General features: G+C 32.9%; 2 protein-coding genes and 1 non-coding gene across 6 annotated transcripts in view; all 3 read left to right on the top strand.

The window, feature by feature from the left end:
• Positions 1-28: 28 nt before the first annotated feature.
• Positions 29-4,271, top strand: LOC115237912 (cytoplasmic dynein 2 light intermediate chain 1). Of its 3 annotated transcripts, none has more exons than XM_029811299.1 (8): positions 83-131; positions 779-1,477; positions 1,827-1,944; positions 2,012-2,113; positions 2,369-2,695; positions 3,078-3,235; positions 3,320-3,566; positions 3,689-4,271. In XM_029811299.1, the coding sequence occupies exons 2-8, from the start codon at positions 1,461-1,463 to the stop codon at positions 3,758-3,760; spliced, it is 1,041 nt and encodes a 346-aa protein (XP_029667159.1). In that variant the 5' UTR covers positions 83-131; positions 779-1,460; the 3' UTR covers positions 3,761-4,271. The 3 variants fall into 3 exon arrangements, with proteins under 3 accessions (XP_029667150.1, XP_029667159.1, XP_029667169.1); XM_029811309.1 differs by having other exon boundaries at positions 115-131; positions 1,223-1,477; XM_029811290.1 differs by lacking the exon at positions 779-1,477 and having other exon boundaries at positions 29-131.
• An 868-nt stretch (positions 4,272-5,139) lies between these two features.
• Positions 5,140-19,929, top strand: part of LOC115237985 (protein numb) — a 75,489-nt gene continuing 60,699 nt past the window's right edge. For both annotated transcript variants that reach the window (XM_029811470.1, XM_029811461.1), the window contains exon 1: positions 5,140-5,639. The gene's annotated coding sequence lies outside the window, so the exon portion shown is untranslated. The remainder of the gene's footprint in view (positions 5,640-19,929) is intronic.
• On the top strand, positions 17,669-17,832 carry LOC115238653. Its single transcript, XR_003884525.1, has one exon. It is a non-coding gene; the product is annotated as a U1 spliceosomal RNA (small nuclear RNA).

Raw genomic sequence — 19,929 nt, 5'->3', positions numbered from 1 at the left:
AAGATGCGTGCTCGTCATTTTAAAAAAAAAAAGGCAGAGAGAAACAGTATTTATTTTCATGCAATTTAATATTATCCTTTACAGGCATTTCGATGTATTACGATGTCTAACAAAACGAAGCATAGCAATTTGTAAGTTTTTTTGTACGTATTGTATTTAGTATGCCCGCAGCCTATATTTCCAAAATTAGACGTTTTTTTAAAAGATATTTTTTCGTAACAAGTATTTCAACAATAATTAAATTGAAACAAATTGTATAGCATATAATGTATATAGAAATCAAATTAAAATTTAAAAAAAAGTTTAAATTAAATTAAAATTAAAAAAAAAATAAAAACGAGATGAATATGACTGCTTTAATCGTTATATGTTTATTATGTAAATCTTGCATTGATTATAATCAATACGTTATAAAAATAAATTGTATGGTGCGCGCTTAAAAAAAATATAAAAAAGATGCGTGCTCGTCATTTTTAATTCTTCAGAAAAAATTGCTTATATTACTTAACATTAATATTCTTCATAATTTGTAATATCGCAACTCTTACATAACAAATAATTTACTACAATACTTACATATGAAAGACGATGTGTTCGTAATTATGAAAAATTTAATATTCCAAAAAACGCACTTTCGAATTTGTATTTGGTTCAAAAGATGTTGAGTTTTATTGCGAATTGTAATGTGCATTGCATTCCTGACTTCTTCTAGTCTAAAAGTTGTATATAATGTACGGAAAGAAGGTACACAAAAAGTAATCGATTTAATTCATAACAGATTCACAAATTTAGAGGACTATGCGTTATGATCCAGCGGAAATGGATATTGTAAAACTCTGAAAACATATTCTTTATCATGGAAAAATCAAAATTAAATGAAAGTAGTCAGAGTTAATTACCATAAAAGATATTTCCTCATGGATATTTCTTTACCAAGACTGATGACCTCGCGTTAGATCATCGCGCATACGAATGAGTCGTTACGTAGGAAAGCGATTAAACGTAGATGTAAATTATTATATCTTGTACTCTCTCTTGCATAATGTATTATGAACATCAAAAGATTAATAACACTGCGACAGTTGAAAGATAGATTAATATAACATATATTATTTATTTAAATGTAAACAAATTCTAATGCCTATTAAATTCTGTAAATCAAGACTGGACATTAAGGAATGTAAAATAATATAGAAATTAATGATTTATCGTTTCTAAACAGCTACATCGAATACTGTGCTCTATTGCACTATATGTATATACATATATTGCATACCGATCATTCACATCTCTGCAATAATATATATACAAATTTACATCATGCAAGAATGGTACATCAAATGATCGTTCACCTGTCTCTATAGTAACAAAAAGTAAAACATGTCCATAACCTAAAGAAACACGGAATTGTGCGAATACAACTACAATTTGTAGTATCATTCTTTACTGTTTTAAAAACAATGTCAGCAGAAAAACGGTGATTAATTTATTCTGTATATATTTAATTCGCGTTGGCCCTTTTTTGTATTATATATATTAAAGAAACATGTATTATTATAATATACTATTAAATTAAATGATTATATCAAACCATTAATCTGAGAAAATCTTTATAAAAATGTTTTTTCATTTAACATATCAGTAATTTTACAATAATAATTTACAAATAGGAGATTCGAAAAAAAGATCTATACATGATCCTTTAGTACAGATATATACAACTTAATAAATATATAATTTACGATACTCCTACTATCTATTATCTATTATACTTGTTATCATATATTTTTGACATAGAATAACTTATAGTAAAGTTGATTTTATAGTGAGGAATCTATGCGGGAAACTGCATTACGGCTCGCTATAGAAGAAGAAAACAGACGCAAGACTGATCCAAATGAAACTCACGAACGATCCATTATTATCCTTGGCAGTAAAGGAATTGTAAGTGATAAAATTAGGGAAGTGTATTGTGTCGCGACGTATTTTGCATTTTCAGTTGCGTTTCTAGGGTAAAACAACAATGGTATATCGATTTCTTGAAAAAGACGAAAGACCAAAACCGACTATAGCAATGGATTATTCATTTGGTCGCAAAACTGTGAAAAGTTTAGTAAGTGATAAACGTGCCAATTACATTCATTTATCTTTCTCTCATTTTTCTGATTACACATACACACATACAAACTTTACAAAATTAATTTATTTACATAACAAATAACAGTTAACAGCTATTGCAATATATTTATAATTAAAACTTAAAAATTTATATTACTTTTATCAAAACTTTAATCCATTATTAAATTCTTAAATTTATAAATAATATGCTATACTGTATGTATGTGTGCATGTCTGCCCGTGTATGCAGGTGAAAAATATAGTGCACGTGTGGGAAGTGGGTCACTTGGCTTCTTCTTTAGTATCCGTCGCAATGACCGGATTTACATTAACACATTCTCCTCATCATACTGTGATATTGATAATGCTAGATTTATCGCGACCAGAAGAATTATGGACTTCCTTCGAAGAAACCCTTTCTGTACTACGAAGCGGTTTGAAAATGAGTTATGATTCCGATACGATTCAAAAATTACGGGAAAAAAGAATAACAAATATGAAAAAAGATATAGAACGCGGAATTGATCCGTTCCCGATGCAGATGTGTATCTTAGGTGGACGATACGATGAATTCAAGGTATATTTTATATATATGTATATATTATAATATTTCTTTTTTTGTTCTAGATTCAATATCTGTTAGCTCTAATTCTAGATTTTTATATTAGAAATTGCATATTTTCTTTTTATCATAGATAATGTGATAGACAAAATAAAAAAATGCTACTAATTTCAATTCCAAAATACCACAATCGCTATACAATTAATTAATATTGAAAATTTAAGTCTTTTGATTAATTTCAAGAACGTGTATATATATATAAGTTATCAAAGCTAATTTTTCAATAAATTCTAAATCTCTTCAATGAAATTAGCATATATCTCGTATTTTTGATATTTAAACAAATTTATAATATTTTAAATCTGTGCATTCTATTCTGTGTTAATCATTGCAACAGGAATTTGACTCGGATAAAAAAGAATTTATTGGCAAGATACTGAGAGCGATAGCTCATAATTTGGGTGCAAGTCTTTATTATTATTCGTCTAAAGATAAATTTCTCGTACGACGACTTAAAGATCTATTATCTCACTACGGATTCGGTTCTTCATTTACGTAAGTGTTTGATACTTATAAATAATATGCGCTTTCTGGCGAATTTTGACGTTTATTGTTCGTTTAAATTGAATAAATCGCAAGGGAGGAAAAGTGCACAGATTATGAGAAGCCATTAATGATGCCGGCGGGCGCGGATTCCTTCGGACGAATCGATTTGCAGTTTCCTCAAACGAGACCATCATCGGCAATTTTAGACACCATCAAACAAATCTACATCTCCCGCATACCGCAAGTATCGAAGAGCGACGAAAGTACTTTGGAGGATCCCAGCAATGATCCTAACTTTAACGAGCCCATTATCGATAGACTGAGAATGCAGCGGGAAGAGGTGTATATCTTATCAATTATGTTTGCTTAATAATTAAATTAATGTTTGTTCATTTAAAAGAGAGATAATTAGAAGATTGGCATTAATTTTAAGCGTAAATTAAATAAATTATTTCCTTTCAGGAGATCAGTGTACTACTGAGTGATATGATGGAAGGTCGTATGCCGAAAATTCCTGTGCCTGATCCGATTTAAAGAGTATATCTATTTTCGCTGAGCATCCGTTGCGTTTTTAAAAAGATAAGCGGAAACGATTAAGATAATTTAGCTAAGATAATTTACAATATATCTATCTAGAGTGTAATCCATAATATATGCAAAATTAATAAAAAACTATTTCATTCGCGATTATGTATGTATAATAACGAGATACTTTCTTTCAAAATTACAAATCAGTGAAGATTTAACTAATTCTTTACTATAAATCGTTTGCGTTGTTTGCGAGAGAGAAGAAATTTTAAGATAAATATGTCTAGCGAGTTTAAAATTTGCACCTACGGCAACGTTATAAACGTTTCCTCTTCTATTTCTCTCTCTGTTGCAGCAAAACTGCATCATTTTCTCCTACAGTCAACGTTTAAAGATAAGAGAATCAAATAGCCGTGACTAAATCCGCTTCTCGAGAGTAGAGTAAACTGATAAGAGAAGATTTGTAATATCTTTGCTTAAAAAGAAATGGCAATATAATATAAAAGAGCACACATTATATATTTATATCTATAATATCTCATCCCTTTCTTTTTCTTTTTTTTTATGATATATATTAGTTTAATTCTTATCTATATTGATGGTAGAAAAGATAAAATATAATGACATTTAATTTTACTAATTATTTTACAATATTGGATATTTTAAGAGAAAAATGTAATTAAAAGAATTTAAAAAAGAAGTCTATAAATTAAAAAATAAAAAATAAAAATAAAATCATCTACGTTAGATGTTGAATTGTTTGATTGTAACTTTTATTGTCAACTAAATGGCCAATTTCTTTCACATCTTTACTTTCATTCCTATATATATTTTTTTTTTACACGCTAAAAATGTAGCAAAGAAATTGAAAAAATGAATTCTTGATATTTAAGCTTAATATTGCTCGAAAAAATTTGTCTCTATAAAAATTAACATCTCTTTATAAACTGAATTAACTATATCCATGTTTCATTTACATTCCTCCTTAAAATATTTTCAAATATCTCTCTGCCTCTCTCTCTCTCTCTCTCTCTTTCTAATGAAATTAATCAATCTCAATTTATTTTACATTGTTCTCATACGAGTTAATTAACACTTTATAACTTAGGGTATTTCAGAAACCGGCTCCGCTCCTGTTTCGCTCGCGTTCTCCTTTCTTTGAAAACCCTCAAAACTCCACGTCTCTCTCTTTCACGCGCGAGAAAGTGGTAGAGGGGGATTAAATGCGCCCCCGCACCGACGTGACGCTCACCGCTGATAAGAGACGGCGCGCCCGCGTGCACCCATCGTGAATGGAGGCGCATGCGTACCCCGCTCCGGTCGTTCCCGATACGCGCAGAGTCCGTGAGCGTTTACGAAAACGGGGTTCCGTCGACTCAGGGGGGGGGGTCTCGCCGCAAAGAGCTCTCTCTCTCGTTCCTCGCCGTCGTTTCCTCAGTGAAAATGCCGCCGTGATAGAGAGCCGCGCGCGTGCCGTGTGCTCTCCTCGGGCTCTCGTCGCACCTTCCTCCCCGTGACACGAGAGATTCGCAATCGTCTTAGATTAGAAGACATTCGCTCTTCGCGAGACAAACTCTGTCCCGCTCATTTCGCCCACGCGATACGAGATCTCGTCTCTTTCTCCGCCGTTGTCTATCCCTCTCGCTCGGTTCCATTTCCTTCTTCCGCGCATCACTCTTTCTCGTTCCTCTTCCCATTTCTCTTCTTTTGCCCTTGTCATTATTGTTCCCCATCTATCACATCTCCCCTCCCCACCTTCCCCTTTCTTACGCACGCGGTTTGATCGAGGTCGCGAGTGTGTCACGGACCGGATCGCTTTTCGCGCCCGCGGATTTTGGACGCCGCTTCCGGAGAACAGCGCTGTCAGGCGCACAGGTGTACGCAGGTGAGTTGCGAGATAAGTAGCAATTCCAACAGATGCAAAGAGAGAGAGAGAAAGAGAGACGACAAAGCAATAGCCGCGATAGCACCGAAGGCTCGAGAAGATACCGGCAGAAACCGGTCACGGGGAATCTCGGCGATTTCGCAAAAGTCGGAATTGCGATGCCGAGCCGTGGCGCACGCACGCGCGTGCGCGCGTGTTTTACGTCGCGCGACCCATTTACCTGCGACGTGCATCATCGTCGTCGGGGTTGCATCCTGGCCTCCCCACGGCGCGCTGCCCTCCTCGCCGTTATCGATTCCGGTATGAACGCGCCCTCCGCCGACAGGTATCTGACTTCCTGTCTCGTTCCTCTCGCGCGAGTCTTGAATCTCGCGTGCGTATCGAAAAGATATGATCGATGACATTTACGCGCGCGCGTGCACGTGAGATTTACTTACGCCTCGATCACGCGCGAGAATGGTTCTTATCAAGATTATCCGGCCGGTTATATCTTTACGTCCCGGCGAACATACCGGCGATCTCTCTTCGCATGTCCTTCTTTGACAAAAATGTTAACGGAGAAATTGCGGTTTTTATTGCGGCATAAATTTCTCGGGAAGTTTGAGACAATCATTTTTATTTCGTAACGCTGTGTCAAAAAAATGACAGTGTGATTTTCTCTGTCATTCGTTGCCAAAAGATGATCAAAATGAATTTTATAAGACTTCAGTTTTCGCGATTTTGTATCACATTTATTCAGTTCAATTCTTTCATTTATGCTCTGTTTACTTTTTTTTGAATTTATAAATGCTTATTCTATTGTGTTTTTTTTTTTTTACTTTCTCTATTATATAATATGTATAATATATGCATATAAAATTTAGAAAGAGGAAAGATAATACATCTTTAAAAAATGGCTAGAAATATATGAAGAAGTCTGTGCATTATATATATTATAGATTTCTTGCAAATTTAGTTTTTCTTACAAAGAGCCTAGATTTTCTTATAAAATGCCGGTCTGCAAAGAGATTCGGCGCTTTATATTATAAAAAAGCTAAGCTTTTTGTAAAATAAAACTGAGTTTACACGAAAAATCTGTAACATATATGTATATATGCAGCGTTATATTCTAGTTATAAATCGAACACCTTGTATGTCGTATTAAACTTAAATTTTAATTTTTCTTACCGACGATTATTGATCGTACCGCTCGATTGAACTCTGGGAACGTGTTTACGTAAGAGAAAGCTCCTATAAACTCGAGAATTTTCCATCTTCTCTTTGATTTTTTCTGAGAACAGAAAGTTTATCACGAAAAATCACATTTGTGACGAGTTCATGTGACAAATTTAATAATCATATGAAAGATACCACATACTTTTGCGATATGTATGTTTGTCTGATGATGCAATAGCTCTTCATATTCTCTAATTCGTCATTTTTTTTGCGAACTTCCACTTATTCAACTATAACAGAACCACGCAAAAAATTCTCTCCTCGCATCGCGTCTATTTCTGCGATTGTAGACAGTCCCACTCGTTGCGGTAATTATCGTTTCCGGTAACAAGCCAGTTTCGTGACTGTACACTGTGCGGTATAAAAATGTAACTGTTTCTTGACCGTATGCGGATGCTTACCCACAAAGAAGCCGAGATCACGCAGGATCAAATATCGTATACCTGTTTTCGCTACATTTTCGGATTCGCGCGGGGCAAGATAATTTTCCATAATTACATAGTCTGATCACATAGCGCTCTTCTATTTTAAGATATTCTTGTGATGTGTATACAGTGAATATCTTGATTAATTATTTTGAACAACACACCTCGACCAATTTATGCAATAGTTTGAACGCGTTTACTAAAAAGGCATACAAGTCAGTCATAAATGGGAAACTTGAAAATGACGATTTGTATAAAGCGATTGTACTTAATGCACGAGATAGTCTAAAATTAAATCACGTAATAGAGCATTGATTCATTATTTTTGCTAAAAATGGGAATGTAAGATTCATTGAAATTGTGCCGTATCAATAATCTGATTTAATTAATTTTAGCATGGTGTCGTTTTCTTCTGTATGTGTGTGTACTCTTTTCATAAATTATATCTCTATAAAAGGATATATAAAATTTATACTAAAATTAGCATGAATGAATGATTTTTGGTTCATTCGATTAAAATTAAATAATTGATAGTAATTCAATATTTGATTCTAAAGTTGAATACATTCATTTTTAATATATTTAATCTACTTTTGATATTCATTATATATATATATGTCCCATCTCGCTAATACGCGATATTTTGGCTTCGAATTGCGAATATTTTCATTTCAAATAAATTTATACTTGCTTTCCTTTAAAACCAACATTTAATTATGCAATTATTTAAAATACTTTATAATAAATGAGATATATTTTGTTTAAATTAAAACCGCCTCAAAATATAACATAAATTACATTAGAGAGAAGAAATGCGAAATTTAAAATTATATCTGAAAAAACAATTTACTATGTGATTATTATTATAATAACTAGATCGGTAACTATTGGAATACTACTTTAATTTAAAATCTCACTGCTAACTACACATTTTCTCCATTGTGCATCAATACAAGATATAAAGTTTCGGACAGCTCATAGAGTCTGAGATCATCCTTAATGCCGCACTCTCCGTAGAGTATGCAATTAACCTTCTCGGGATCCAATCCCGGTGAAATGAGATTCACGAATTGTCGAGTGGAATAATGATCTTATCGATCGTTTAATACAGTTCTCAATAGACCCGATTTTGAATATGTCCTTGTACGTTCTTCGCTTGTTACCAAGCTCTGGGGACAAAGACTTTAAGTCTTCAAGGCGATACAGTTCTCTTCAAGGGATATCTCTTCGTAATCTTCATTTTTTAAAATTCTTTTCCTCTTATTTAAATATTAAGTTTTTATTCAGAGCCGCGCAAAACTTTGCGGTCCTGACGACCTTGATCTCGAATGACTCGCCGCCGCGTGTCGCCCGGTACACACACATTTAATACCTGTCTTTAAACTGTATCTTGATGTCAGCTTTTTTAAGCCTGTCTCTCTTAAATCGAAATATCTCAGGATTCTAATTTTCATCTGTATCTCTTTCCAAAAAATTGCAGATAAATGCATTAAATATGCATGTGGTTATATTTATTTATCATTATTTATATACCACATTTTTAATTATTATTGCATTAATTGAAGCCATGCCTTGCCATGTGATTTGTCTCGATTATCTTTCGCTTATTATGTAAATTCCAAAATTGTCATCTCCAGATACGCGTCGTACGATAAACATCGAATGAATTTCTCTCTCCTCGATAGCGTATCCTTGTCCTTCTTTCGCGGGCAATGAGAGATCCTGCGATGCCGGCGAATTTGATTTTGCGATGAGGATTATTTCGCCATGACGTCACGTTGTCAGTATATATATCCTCGCGGCGGCGGGAATCGTTTCGGCTCTCTTGTAGACTATCGATCGCAGGTAGAACTGCGCGCCGGTGCGACGATGAGCATGCGACTATGCTCGTGTGAGCACGACGAAGTCAACAAACGCACGAGATTGCACACGGAAAGCAATAGAGGGGAAACGTGTGGATACGTACCTGGCAGGACCAGGCCACCAGGTCGCACGTCAATGCGGTATTTCCCTGGACATCCGCTCTTGAAAAGTACTTTGGTACTTTGCCGCTATTAAACTTTTCCATGTAATGAATAATATATTGCGACTTTAACGTGGAAATACATATGTATATTTATTCAAGAGTTTGCAGAATACGAAGAAAAGCATAATTTTATTGCATTATTTTACGCATTGCGAGCACGCTTATTGATATATAAAAAACAAAGAAAACAATTTTATTTAATACTATATGTGACGAAAAAATGTAATATAATTTTATGATCATAAAATCTCGTACTAAAATAATTTTTATATTTGCCGTTAATTTTGTAAATATCTCAAAAAATTTTTTGAGTAAATTTAAAATTCTTTTCTCTCCTTTTTTGTTCCTTGAACTTTGTCTACATAACTATTAAAAAGTTTTCTTTATCTTGAAAATATATGCTAGTAACGAATTAAAAACATGTTATGAAAAATTTCGATGTTTAGATAGAACAGATATTTCACCGAGCAATTTAGGATACCTTAAAGATTAATGATGATTTTTTCTGATGTTATTTCCGTGATGTATAGCATGTAGATAATAGCACTATGTAGAGCACCAGTAACATTGATTTCGCGATTACATGCTATTCTTGCACCTTCCACTTTTCTAGGGCAACTGCATCAGCGATAATTGTGCATATTCTTATGCAGTTTTGAATTGTAAATCCCATTCTTAATCGATATGAAACGTTTATATTAACAATATGGATAAAGATATTTTTTAATAGACATACGTGTTTATCGTTTTACATAATTTAAAAAAACTTTCATTTTTACAAATAACATTTATAGACGTTGAATCTTATCTACGAAGAACAGATAAACGATTACAAATTTAAAAAAAAAATGAAGTATCTAGATATAACTTATTGTTAGGTTTCTTGATTACCTTACCTGACACATTATAGGATTTATTGTTATAATGAGATCTATATACTTATTACTTTTACTTACTGCAACATTTTTATTGGCTTTAATGCGTCTGTTACGTGCCTCTACCGGGAAATGATATATTTGCATGCACCACAAAAATAGAGAGTTCATACGCCTTCGTCTAAGGTGAAGACTCGCCGTATCATTAAGCAAGATGTCCTCCCACGCGTTAAGAAAAGGTACGTGCATTAATTCCCGAGTGGCCAGGTCGGTGAGGGAAAAGAACTGCTAGCAGCGTTACGAAAGGAAGGTTCTTCGAACCTGACCGAAGATGGTAGCAAGGAAGGGCGTTATCTACCGCCGCGTTTGCAAGTTAACAGGCGTATTATTCGCGACGCTGCTTCGCTCAAGGTTGACGCTTTATCGTGTCAGCGTTCGCACGCGTTTTTTCTGATTAAACTCTTCGAAAATCTTTTCAGTGGTAAACAATAGTGCTATCTCATCACGGATAATAATTCAATAGTAATAAAAAACGTTGACAAAAATTTCGAAATATAGTATTGCGTGACCATATAACACGCGTGCGTTATATAATCTTAAAATATTATTAATTTAACAAAAAAAAAAGTGTTTTCACAAATTGTTTTTTCATAGTTTGATTTACGCAATAATTATTTTTCTCTGGGAACCAAAAGAATTGTATGCGAAAAAAGATTTGAATATTTTAATATTCAAACACGAGGGTTTATTGCTACGTGCATTTTTATATCAAAAAATTGTCGAATATTTTATCGAATTGCAGTTTATACACGTTCCCAAAACAAAGCCCGAGTTTTTTCTCCAGCGGTATCGATTATCACGACGCGCGCTTCTGCATACGGATTAACAGCGCGTCACCGTCCTCAATGCATTTACAGGCACGTTCCGGCACGTGGCGACCGGCACAATTATGTTCCATAACGAAGCAAACGTTCGTTACCCCACGAACAATTGGTTCGTTGTCCTAGGCGAGAACCGAAGAGCGTGAAGCGCGCCCTCGAAGGGCTCGGCAACGCACGTCGCTCTTTCAAAGAAACGAAGCTGTGAATTCGCAGGATTAAACTGCGGGATTAAATCGCCGAAGCTGCTAATCATATTTGTTTCAAACAACATACCTAGATTAGAGCATGCCGTCCTTTCTATAGTTTTTTGCCTGTTCTGTACCGACTCTGTAATATTTCCTTTACATTTGTACTGATAGTCTTGGATTCTATGAACTCTAATCCATGAAATGTGGATGTCAGAAAATTACAAAAAATATATTTTACTTCTCGGATATAAATGCTATCTTTAAACTGTTTATGATCCATTTGCGGGTTCTCTAATGAGCAACCGTATTAATATAGAGAACTGCAAAATTAATTTTTGTGTCATTTAATAACCGTGTAAAATAAAAATTACAACTATGTTAATATTTTAAAAATGGTTTATGATAAGATAATTAAGTTTCCTATGATAATATAATTTTCGCATGGAGTTATTTTTGATAGAATTATTTTAGCCACGGAGCTTATGATACTTTTACGTCTGTCCACGGTTGTGTTCACCGATTGTTCCGCCTGATTATCGGCCTGACACTCAATGGACGTGACTTTTATAACGAGCTAAAGCGCGGGCAGAATAAAAGTGTCTCGACAGAATGAAAGGAAATTTTTAAATGAAACAGAGCATGATAGCAAGTGATGGTTGGCGTCACTTTACGATGTTCCGTATGAAATCACTATACGCTTGGTTGAAGCCCTTCCTTCTGGCATCTCAAGTTTACATTTACTCTTGGGCACTCCCTTTTACCGGTAATCTAAGTCCGAATATCGTCAGCCGACAATCGAAAACCCTTTTTATTCGATAGTTGTGATCATTATACATTATTATGTGCTTTGCTCATGTTAATAGCCGATATTTTTTTAATCAGCTACGGCAGTTGAGTAAATAACGATAATTGTCCCAAGACTAAGAAATGTAACTTGTAATCGATCATTTGTTCCAAACGATTATCGAAAAGCTTAAGTATTTCTTTAAACGAAATGATTCTTGTTTAAAAAAAAAAAAAATTCGTATATATTTATAGTACTCGCGGAAAATATCTGTGTATGTTGCGTAATTATAAGATTGATTTCTCTTCAACGTGGAACATCTTATCTCGTTTATATCTTATTCATTTATTTTATTATCAATTCGTTATCTTAATGCGATGTCACGTTTTGCGTCGCTCCGAGACACTATTCTAAAAAGACGTATTAAGATCTTGACGATATATATATCTTCAGAGAGAAAGCTGAGAAAATATTTAGTTGCGGTTTTAACTATGTACATCAGTTTAATTTACGAGAAGATTGATATCAGTTATACAATCTTAAGTAGGGAGAAGGAAAATATAAAGAGAGAAAGAAAGTTTTATGTAATATAATTATATTATCAACATTTTTTCTGCGAGATATTTTCGCGAACATGATAAACTCCTCTTTCAGAAGTAGAATTCTATGTTTGAATTGGCTAAATTAAATACGGTGAATATTCCGAATTTTTCTTTCGCTCCGAGTTTCCATTGTTGATAGTGTTAATTGTTTCAACATTTCGTTTGCTCAGCGAAAAGAACCTGACCAGTAGTTAGTTTTAGCTGAGTTAACAGATTTTTTTTGCGCCGGTCACATCTAGAGTCGGTTATTTACACGGTTTGTAATACTGATATGATAAAGGGAGAGCGGGATGCAATAGTACTCTTTGCATCGGACCTTCCCTCTTCAAAACGGTACATCAGAGCGATAGGTACACGGCTATGAGATAATTTCAAAGCCATGTTGACTGCGACGCAACACGATGCGGTATATATGTATCTTCGTTTACACGTGACATTTATTTACGCGATCGTGCTTCCTATATACATATTATACCTTGTCAAAAGATACTAGTATCTGGCGGCGCGTTGAATTGCAGGCGACACACAATCGAGTAGTATCAGAGTTTCAGTGCATCGATTCTCGAAACTCGTTAACTCTTCCCATAATACATGAAACACTGAAGACGATATATAAAGTTAAATTAAATTTTTTTTACGAACTTAACGAGATTGTAATAACTTTGTTATTATAATTATATGGTTACACAGAGTATTTCTCTATTACTTCTGTAACTAGCTTTGCAAATAGTAAAACGATTAATGTGTGTGTGTGTGTGACATATGGTATTGCTGTGCACGATTAGGGTGAGAATGTCGCGTGCTTTTGACGTGAAACTCTACATGTCGGACGCGCGTTGCGCGTTATGATCAACAATGCTTGTCGCGAATTTTGACCGGCTTCGTTATCTTTTTTTCACGGGATAGAAGAGTATACGGCACACCCTTTGTCATCCGAGTATTGCGAAAAATAACGTGGGCTTCTCTTTTTATACCTCAATATACTCTCGATACGTCGTTCGTTCACGTGTTTACGTAATGAAAACCGTTCTCACATTGCCGCCTGATCGTAAGAGCGTGACGGTAACCGAGCTACGTGGGTGACCGTAGTGTCTGCCCCTTTCCCTTTCCTGGATAGCCACGAACATTTCATCAAATTGTCGATAAATCAATATCCCGTATGGGCTAATATATAGAGCGCATAAGACGAACTGTTAACGTTTTTTATTCTAATTGCGAATACTTTTCTTCGAAACTTTACGAATGCGCGGAATGCTTGATAATCAGAAGATGCAACCTTTCTCTGTATCTCAACATATCAGGTTCTTTAATGTTGCCATGGCTTAACACTATACCTTCTGCGAATCAAAATTGAATCATCTGAGATTCACTGTATTCTGCGACAAGAAGACGATGAAGAACACATTTCGGAATATAAATTGTATAATTAAAGAATAACGTTCGTAACGTGATGTATTAATCCTAAACACAATGAATTATGAGAGAAAATTGAATGAAAATGAAATTAAATGAAAACGAAACGATAAAAATACAGAGAGAAAAAGAAAGAGATAAGAAAAAATGTGTTTTCAAAATTACATATATTATACGTTTACACACAGATATATAAAAATTTATAAAGTGATTCATAATTATTAAATAAATCCTGAAAAAATATATGAAATAGGAAAAACTATAAATATGATATACCAAAATTCAAATTAGAAGATTCTCTTGCGAGTGAAGCGAACATAAATGCGCATCGATACACGCATTTAGAATGCATTGGAATATTATTTTACATATATTGCTCTGATCACACAAACAGGCTCGAAAATGGAAACGCAAATCGAGCTTTTAATCCGTAATATCGATTTGATAATACGATGAAGTTGAATTTAGTATCATATAGATTTATACACAAAAGCACGTGTATACATACACTGCGATCCAATAAGGGTGCTGTACTTCATAACTCACAACGCGAATTTATGACACATAAAATGAAATCAAATGAAATCGGTGCGATAAAAATGCGTTTTTTGTCATATATATTTTATAATGCGAGAAAGGAGATAATGATACTAACTAATTCTAATTAATTCAAGAAATTAAATATTATTAAAAACTCTTCTCTCTTCTTCTCTCTTTCTCTTTCTTATTCTATATATTTATATATAGATATTTTATATATCAGGAAGTACAATATTTGTTTAAATAATTTAAAAAAAGATTTGAAGCAAACACACCTATTTTTTTATATGCAATATATTTTGCATCTTGTGAATTATTCCGCATCCGTTCTCTCTAAAATGAATACCATTTTACGAATAGCGCAAATGTGTTTTGCGAAGCACTGACCTTGTTGGCTCTCGATCTGCTATTACGCAAATGCGCTGTGTCTGTTACACAGTAAAGATACTCTAGTTGCCGCGAGGCAAAACTGAATATAATGGAGACACCTCGCCACCTTAGACTCGAATGTCTAAGCAGATCCATTATAAAATATCTCAAGGTCACGCTCGTGCACGAAATCGCGTTATTCAACGGGTATATTCATGTTTCGTTACTTTCGTTGAATGCACGCGAGCCGCAAATTATCGCAAAGTTATTCCCCGTTTTCTTTTTTTGCAGCATAATTGCGCGACCGACTGATAAATACCTTTGAATTGATTCGATGTACGTGATTCGCGTTAAATGACCTCATTTTCGTGCGTTTTTGAAATTGACGTTTGTATTTATAGTCTCAATCTAAAAGATAATTTTAATTGATCTCCTAGATCGCTATCAATATAAAGATTATGTTTGTGTTGCTATCATGTATAAATGTTATATATTGTTTACTAATATAAATATGTTGATTTATATTAAAATAGATATTCAAAATATATAGAAAATATATAGAAAATATTAAGATAAATATTAAGACGTCGCCCCCCTTGTCCTGATTTCCCCCCTCACCCCTCACCCCCCTCAGAGCCCCTGGCTTAGAATCCGCATTGTATCACTACTCTTATATAAATTTGTCTATAATATCTTTTAATTTCCATCGGTGCGCATTAGTGCATGCACGTGTTTGATGTCATTTTTATTGAAAAAATCTCATTAATTCATTAAAATTATTTTTAAACCGATTAAATGCAAGTAAGAACCTCCCTCAAAGTACAAGAACCAGAGTAACAAACATCCAAATTATAAATTATCATTTTGTTGCAATCCTTACGAACAATAACTATTTTTGTATTAATACTTATTGTTAGAGTAAAAATTTCTCCTTTATTATTATAGTTATATTTTTTAATTATTTAAATATAAGTATATTTTTTTTTAATTTCAACGAAAAATATAATTTACTTTTATTTTAATAAAGAAATAGCATTGTATTGTATAAGCGATACATTTTCAAAAAATACTTTCTTTTTTCAAATTTCTTTTCTGCAATTTTTCGACCAAGTTTTCTTTACACGAAGGTCGAGAAAATCCAATACAGACTCCCGAGCGAAATTGCGATGAATCGAGGCTTCTACCATCGCGACGTCGAATGAAAACTGGAGAAGCTTTCTTCTCGAGAGCTCGATCCTATCGTCTCGGTCTATCGGAGAATCATCCTTAAGCAGTTATATGACATATTGATTATGTATTGGCAACTTGTCGGTTGAATTCGCTCTTGTTAGGTCTACATCTTCAAAATATGAAAAAGTTATTAGAGTTCTAGATCGTATGCGTACATGCGCGCAAATGTTGAACTTATCTTCTTACGTTAATAGGATATTAATTTATCATCATAAGTAATGCGCCATATATAAAGTAATCGATGTTACTGTATGATTGAATTATTGCACACAAAAACTCTCTAAAACTCTAAACGATCAATCGTAAATAATAATTTTTGTATACGCTTCATTAACGATAACCAATTTAAAAATCTCTTCGCTTTTTGTTAAAATAAGAGCAAATTTATATAAAATACTGTGCAAAAGAAAGAAGGATCTCCGCTCTCCATGTTCGTCGTACTTGAGATAAGACGCAAATAAACTTTAGTTGATATAAAAAGTATGGTAACTTTATAAGTATTTATAGCACATCCAATGCATTACATTTTTATTTTCTCCTCGCTATATCCTCTTGCTTCGCAACTTTCAACTTCATTTATTTACCTGGTTATTTATTTATCTGGCTCAAGTATATAGAACCAGCTACCAAATGATCTGACTCATGAGCGCTCAATACATGTATATTTCATGGAGAATTCGTTATTTTTTAAACCGCATAACGTGAACTTTGAAAGTAAATCGTTTATTGTCCGTATTATAAAAATACCACAAATAATCGAAAAATGCAACAGGAAAATTATCTCCTTCAGAGAACTTGGAAAGAGAAACATTAATAATATTAATAACACTAGTAATATTTTACGTCATCGCAAACGTAAGTTTGTCCACAAAGATTATAAAGAACGAAGCATTTTTCAGATATAGTGTTGTTACGTAATATATATCGAGCACATATAAATTAAACAATGTAGATAAAATTATCTTGTCTCTCTAGCAATATTCTTAGTTAATTTAACGATTCTTTTTTAATTTAAAAAACTATCATAAGAGAACAGAAAAAAGCAAGTTTAGATTAACGAAATTAATTATACTCTCTTCCTATTTTTATATTAGAAATTAATAGATTTTCTATGATCTCTTTCTATGATATACATAAAATATACAGGAGAATTTTAATTGTGATAAATATGTAAACTGAATTAGAACATATTTTATCACTCTTATAAATATCTTAAATTTGATAAAATGCATATTATATCCTTTTTCGATAATTACTTTTATACGGTTTGATATCTCCAATTATTCGTGTAGAAAATAACAGTTCTTTTCATAAAACATCATTGATGGCTGAATCGTTGCTATGCAGCTTTTTTGTTTATTCCAACGCGATAATAATATATTGTTTCGCGGCCGCTAGAGGACGTCGATCATTGATACGTTTCTCGTATGTAAAAACAACCACGAAGTCAATTAAAACCGTATCCCGAGGGCATTTCTCTATAACTTACTTGGCGCGGAGGATACCGTGATCATGAAGGCGGTTCCTCCTGGGTGAGGCCTTGCCATTGCACCGCGGTGAGGCTGACCCTTGCGAATACTCCTAACGTGGGTATGTCGAGCGCAAAATTTTTGGTAGTCGGGATCTGCGTACGCGCTGTCCCGGATACACAAAATCAAAAAATAAAATTAATTCACTTTATTTTATTTTTTTTTTTTAAATATAACTATTTTATAATTTTGTATTCTTCTCAATATTATTTGCTTGAGGAAATATCGAAATATTCACTTCTCAAGATTTGAGAGAGAAAGAAAGATTGTACGGTGAAATAAAAAGCTCATCATATTATTTTCTTCATATATGTAAGGAAATACGAACGAGGCTATTTCAACAGTAATCCAGTATATTTGGAATTATATTGTAATATATATCAGACGATATTACTTGTCTTTAAAAAATAAAGAAGGAAATAAAAATTCGATATGATACAGTATTATCGCATTGGAAACAAAAAGAGCTGTATTTGTGGTACGAGAGCTAGTTTGTGATTTTATATACATAGGTATATCTCTAGAGAATCAAGATGGATGAAACCAGAGGGAATTTTAAAGTAAAATTGACATTACGTGTTGTGATAATGTGTCTCTCTCTCAATCATCTTATATATAATTACAATTTAATAATAAACCGTAATCTATAAAATGTTCAATTTATCAAATTTATTCAATTTGCTTCATTGGTGCTTAATGAAAATTTTATTAAAAGATTAATTAAAGAAAGAAAAAGAAAGGGAAGAGAACAAGACAAGAAAAAGAATACATATTTTGTTATTTATATTTATACGCATTTCTGGGACTTCTATTCTAAAATTCAATTTTTTATCAAGCTATTGATAATAAATATTTTCATATTCACATAAATTTCAATTTTATATATGTATTTTTTAATATTTCTGAAGTACTGATGAAAGATAGAGAGTTGAATAATTTATTTTCTAAAACACTAACACATCATAAATTTCGTGAGTAATCTGTTGAGAAAATAATATGGAATTTAAATGAACGTACATATAAATAATGCGAAACAGCGAAATCATTCTAAGGATGACAATGGTGTGGCACATTTCACGCCGACATTTTTTCAGCTTTATGACAAAAGATTTATGATAAAATTTCTGATAAGATCAGTATAACAATGAGATAAGCAGAAAGCGTGAACGCATTACAATGAGTCATTTGAATTGTACCGAAATTACCTGCGGTTAATTTTCTTCAGAGATTGAAATATACATATATATACATCGGATATTGGTTTTATCTCTCGGTTTTTCAATTCCGCGAGATTTTCATGCTTGGACCGTTGGCGACGAGTGCTTGCTTGTTTATTTTACTTCACAATTTACAAACGATGCATTTTGCCTCTGGCTTTTTTGCATCATTCGTATATTTTCGTCAAAAGCGATATATTATGCGAAAATATTATGTTTTGCCTTTTATATATATTATACACTTATTAATTACACATATAATCGCGAAATGAATTTTTAAGTATGCATTTAAAAGCGCGCGAATATTTCAATTTGAATGGAACCTTTTCAATCCTTTGAATCTTAAGAAATTATATTTTTTATTATAGATCTTAAAGTGCCATAATATTTACATTTCTTAGCACAATACGCAGGAACAATCGCCAGAAATTTTTAATCATGTATACACATGTATACATATGCAAGTGCGTACAAATATTTCGAAATATACGGAGTTCTTCCGAGTTCTGACTCTTGACAAATTATTTCGAGATGCAATGAATCTATAAAATATACTATATTTATAATATTCTTATTAATTTAAATTTTTGATTTTCTTTCAATATAATAATAATTAATTAAAGATAATTGGAAATCTCAAATACATCAGAACAAGGTAAGAGAAGCAATTTATAAAGATACAAAAATTTATAAAGAACTTAGAAGCTTTTATTGCTGATATTATATAGATTTATTGTCTCAAGATACAAAATAAAAATTTAACAATCACTCACCGATACGATGTGCAACGACGGAGCTGCAATATACGTTGATCTATAAAATAGAAATATATCTCAATTAAAGCAATGTAAAATAATCAATAATAATTCAAAAAAGTTATTATTACGCAAGATTGAAAAGTTTTTACCCGTCTTCTATACGGATATTTAATAAAAAATTTAATAAAAAATCTGGAAAACAATCTTTAAAATATTTACAATATATATAATCTAAATT

This window comes from Formica exsecta, unplaced genomic scaffold (assembly GCF_003651465.1).
Source record: "Formica exsecta isolate Colony F162 unplaced genomic scaffold, ASM365146v1 scaffold115, whole genome shotgun sequence".
NCBI lineage: Eukaryota > Metazoa > Arthropoda > Insecta > Hymenoptera > Formicidae > Formica > Formica exsecta.
The sequence above is the reverse complement of the archived record's forward strand: the minus strand, read 5'-3'. Positions and strand labels throughout refer to the sequence as shown.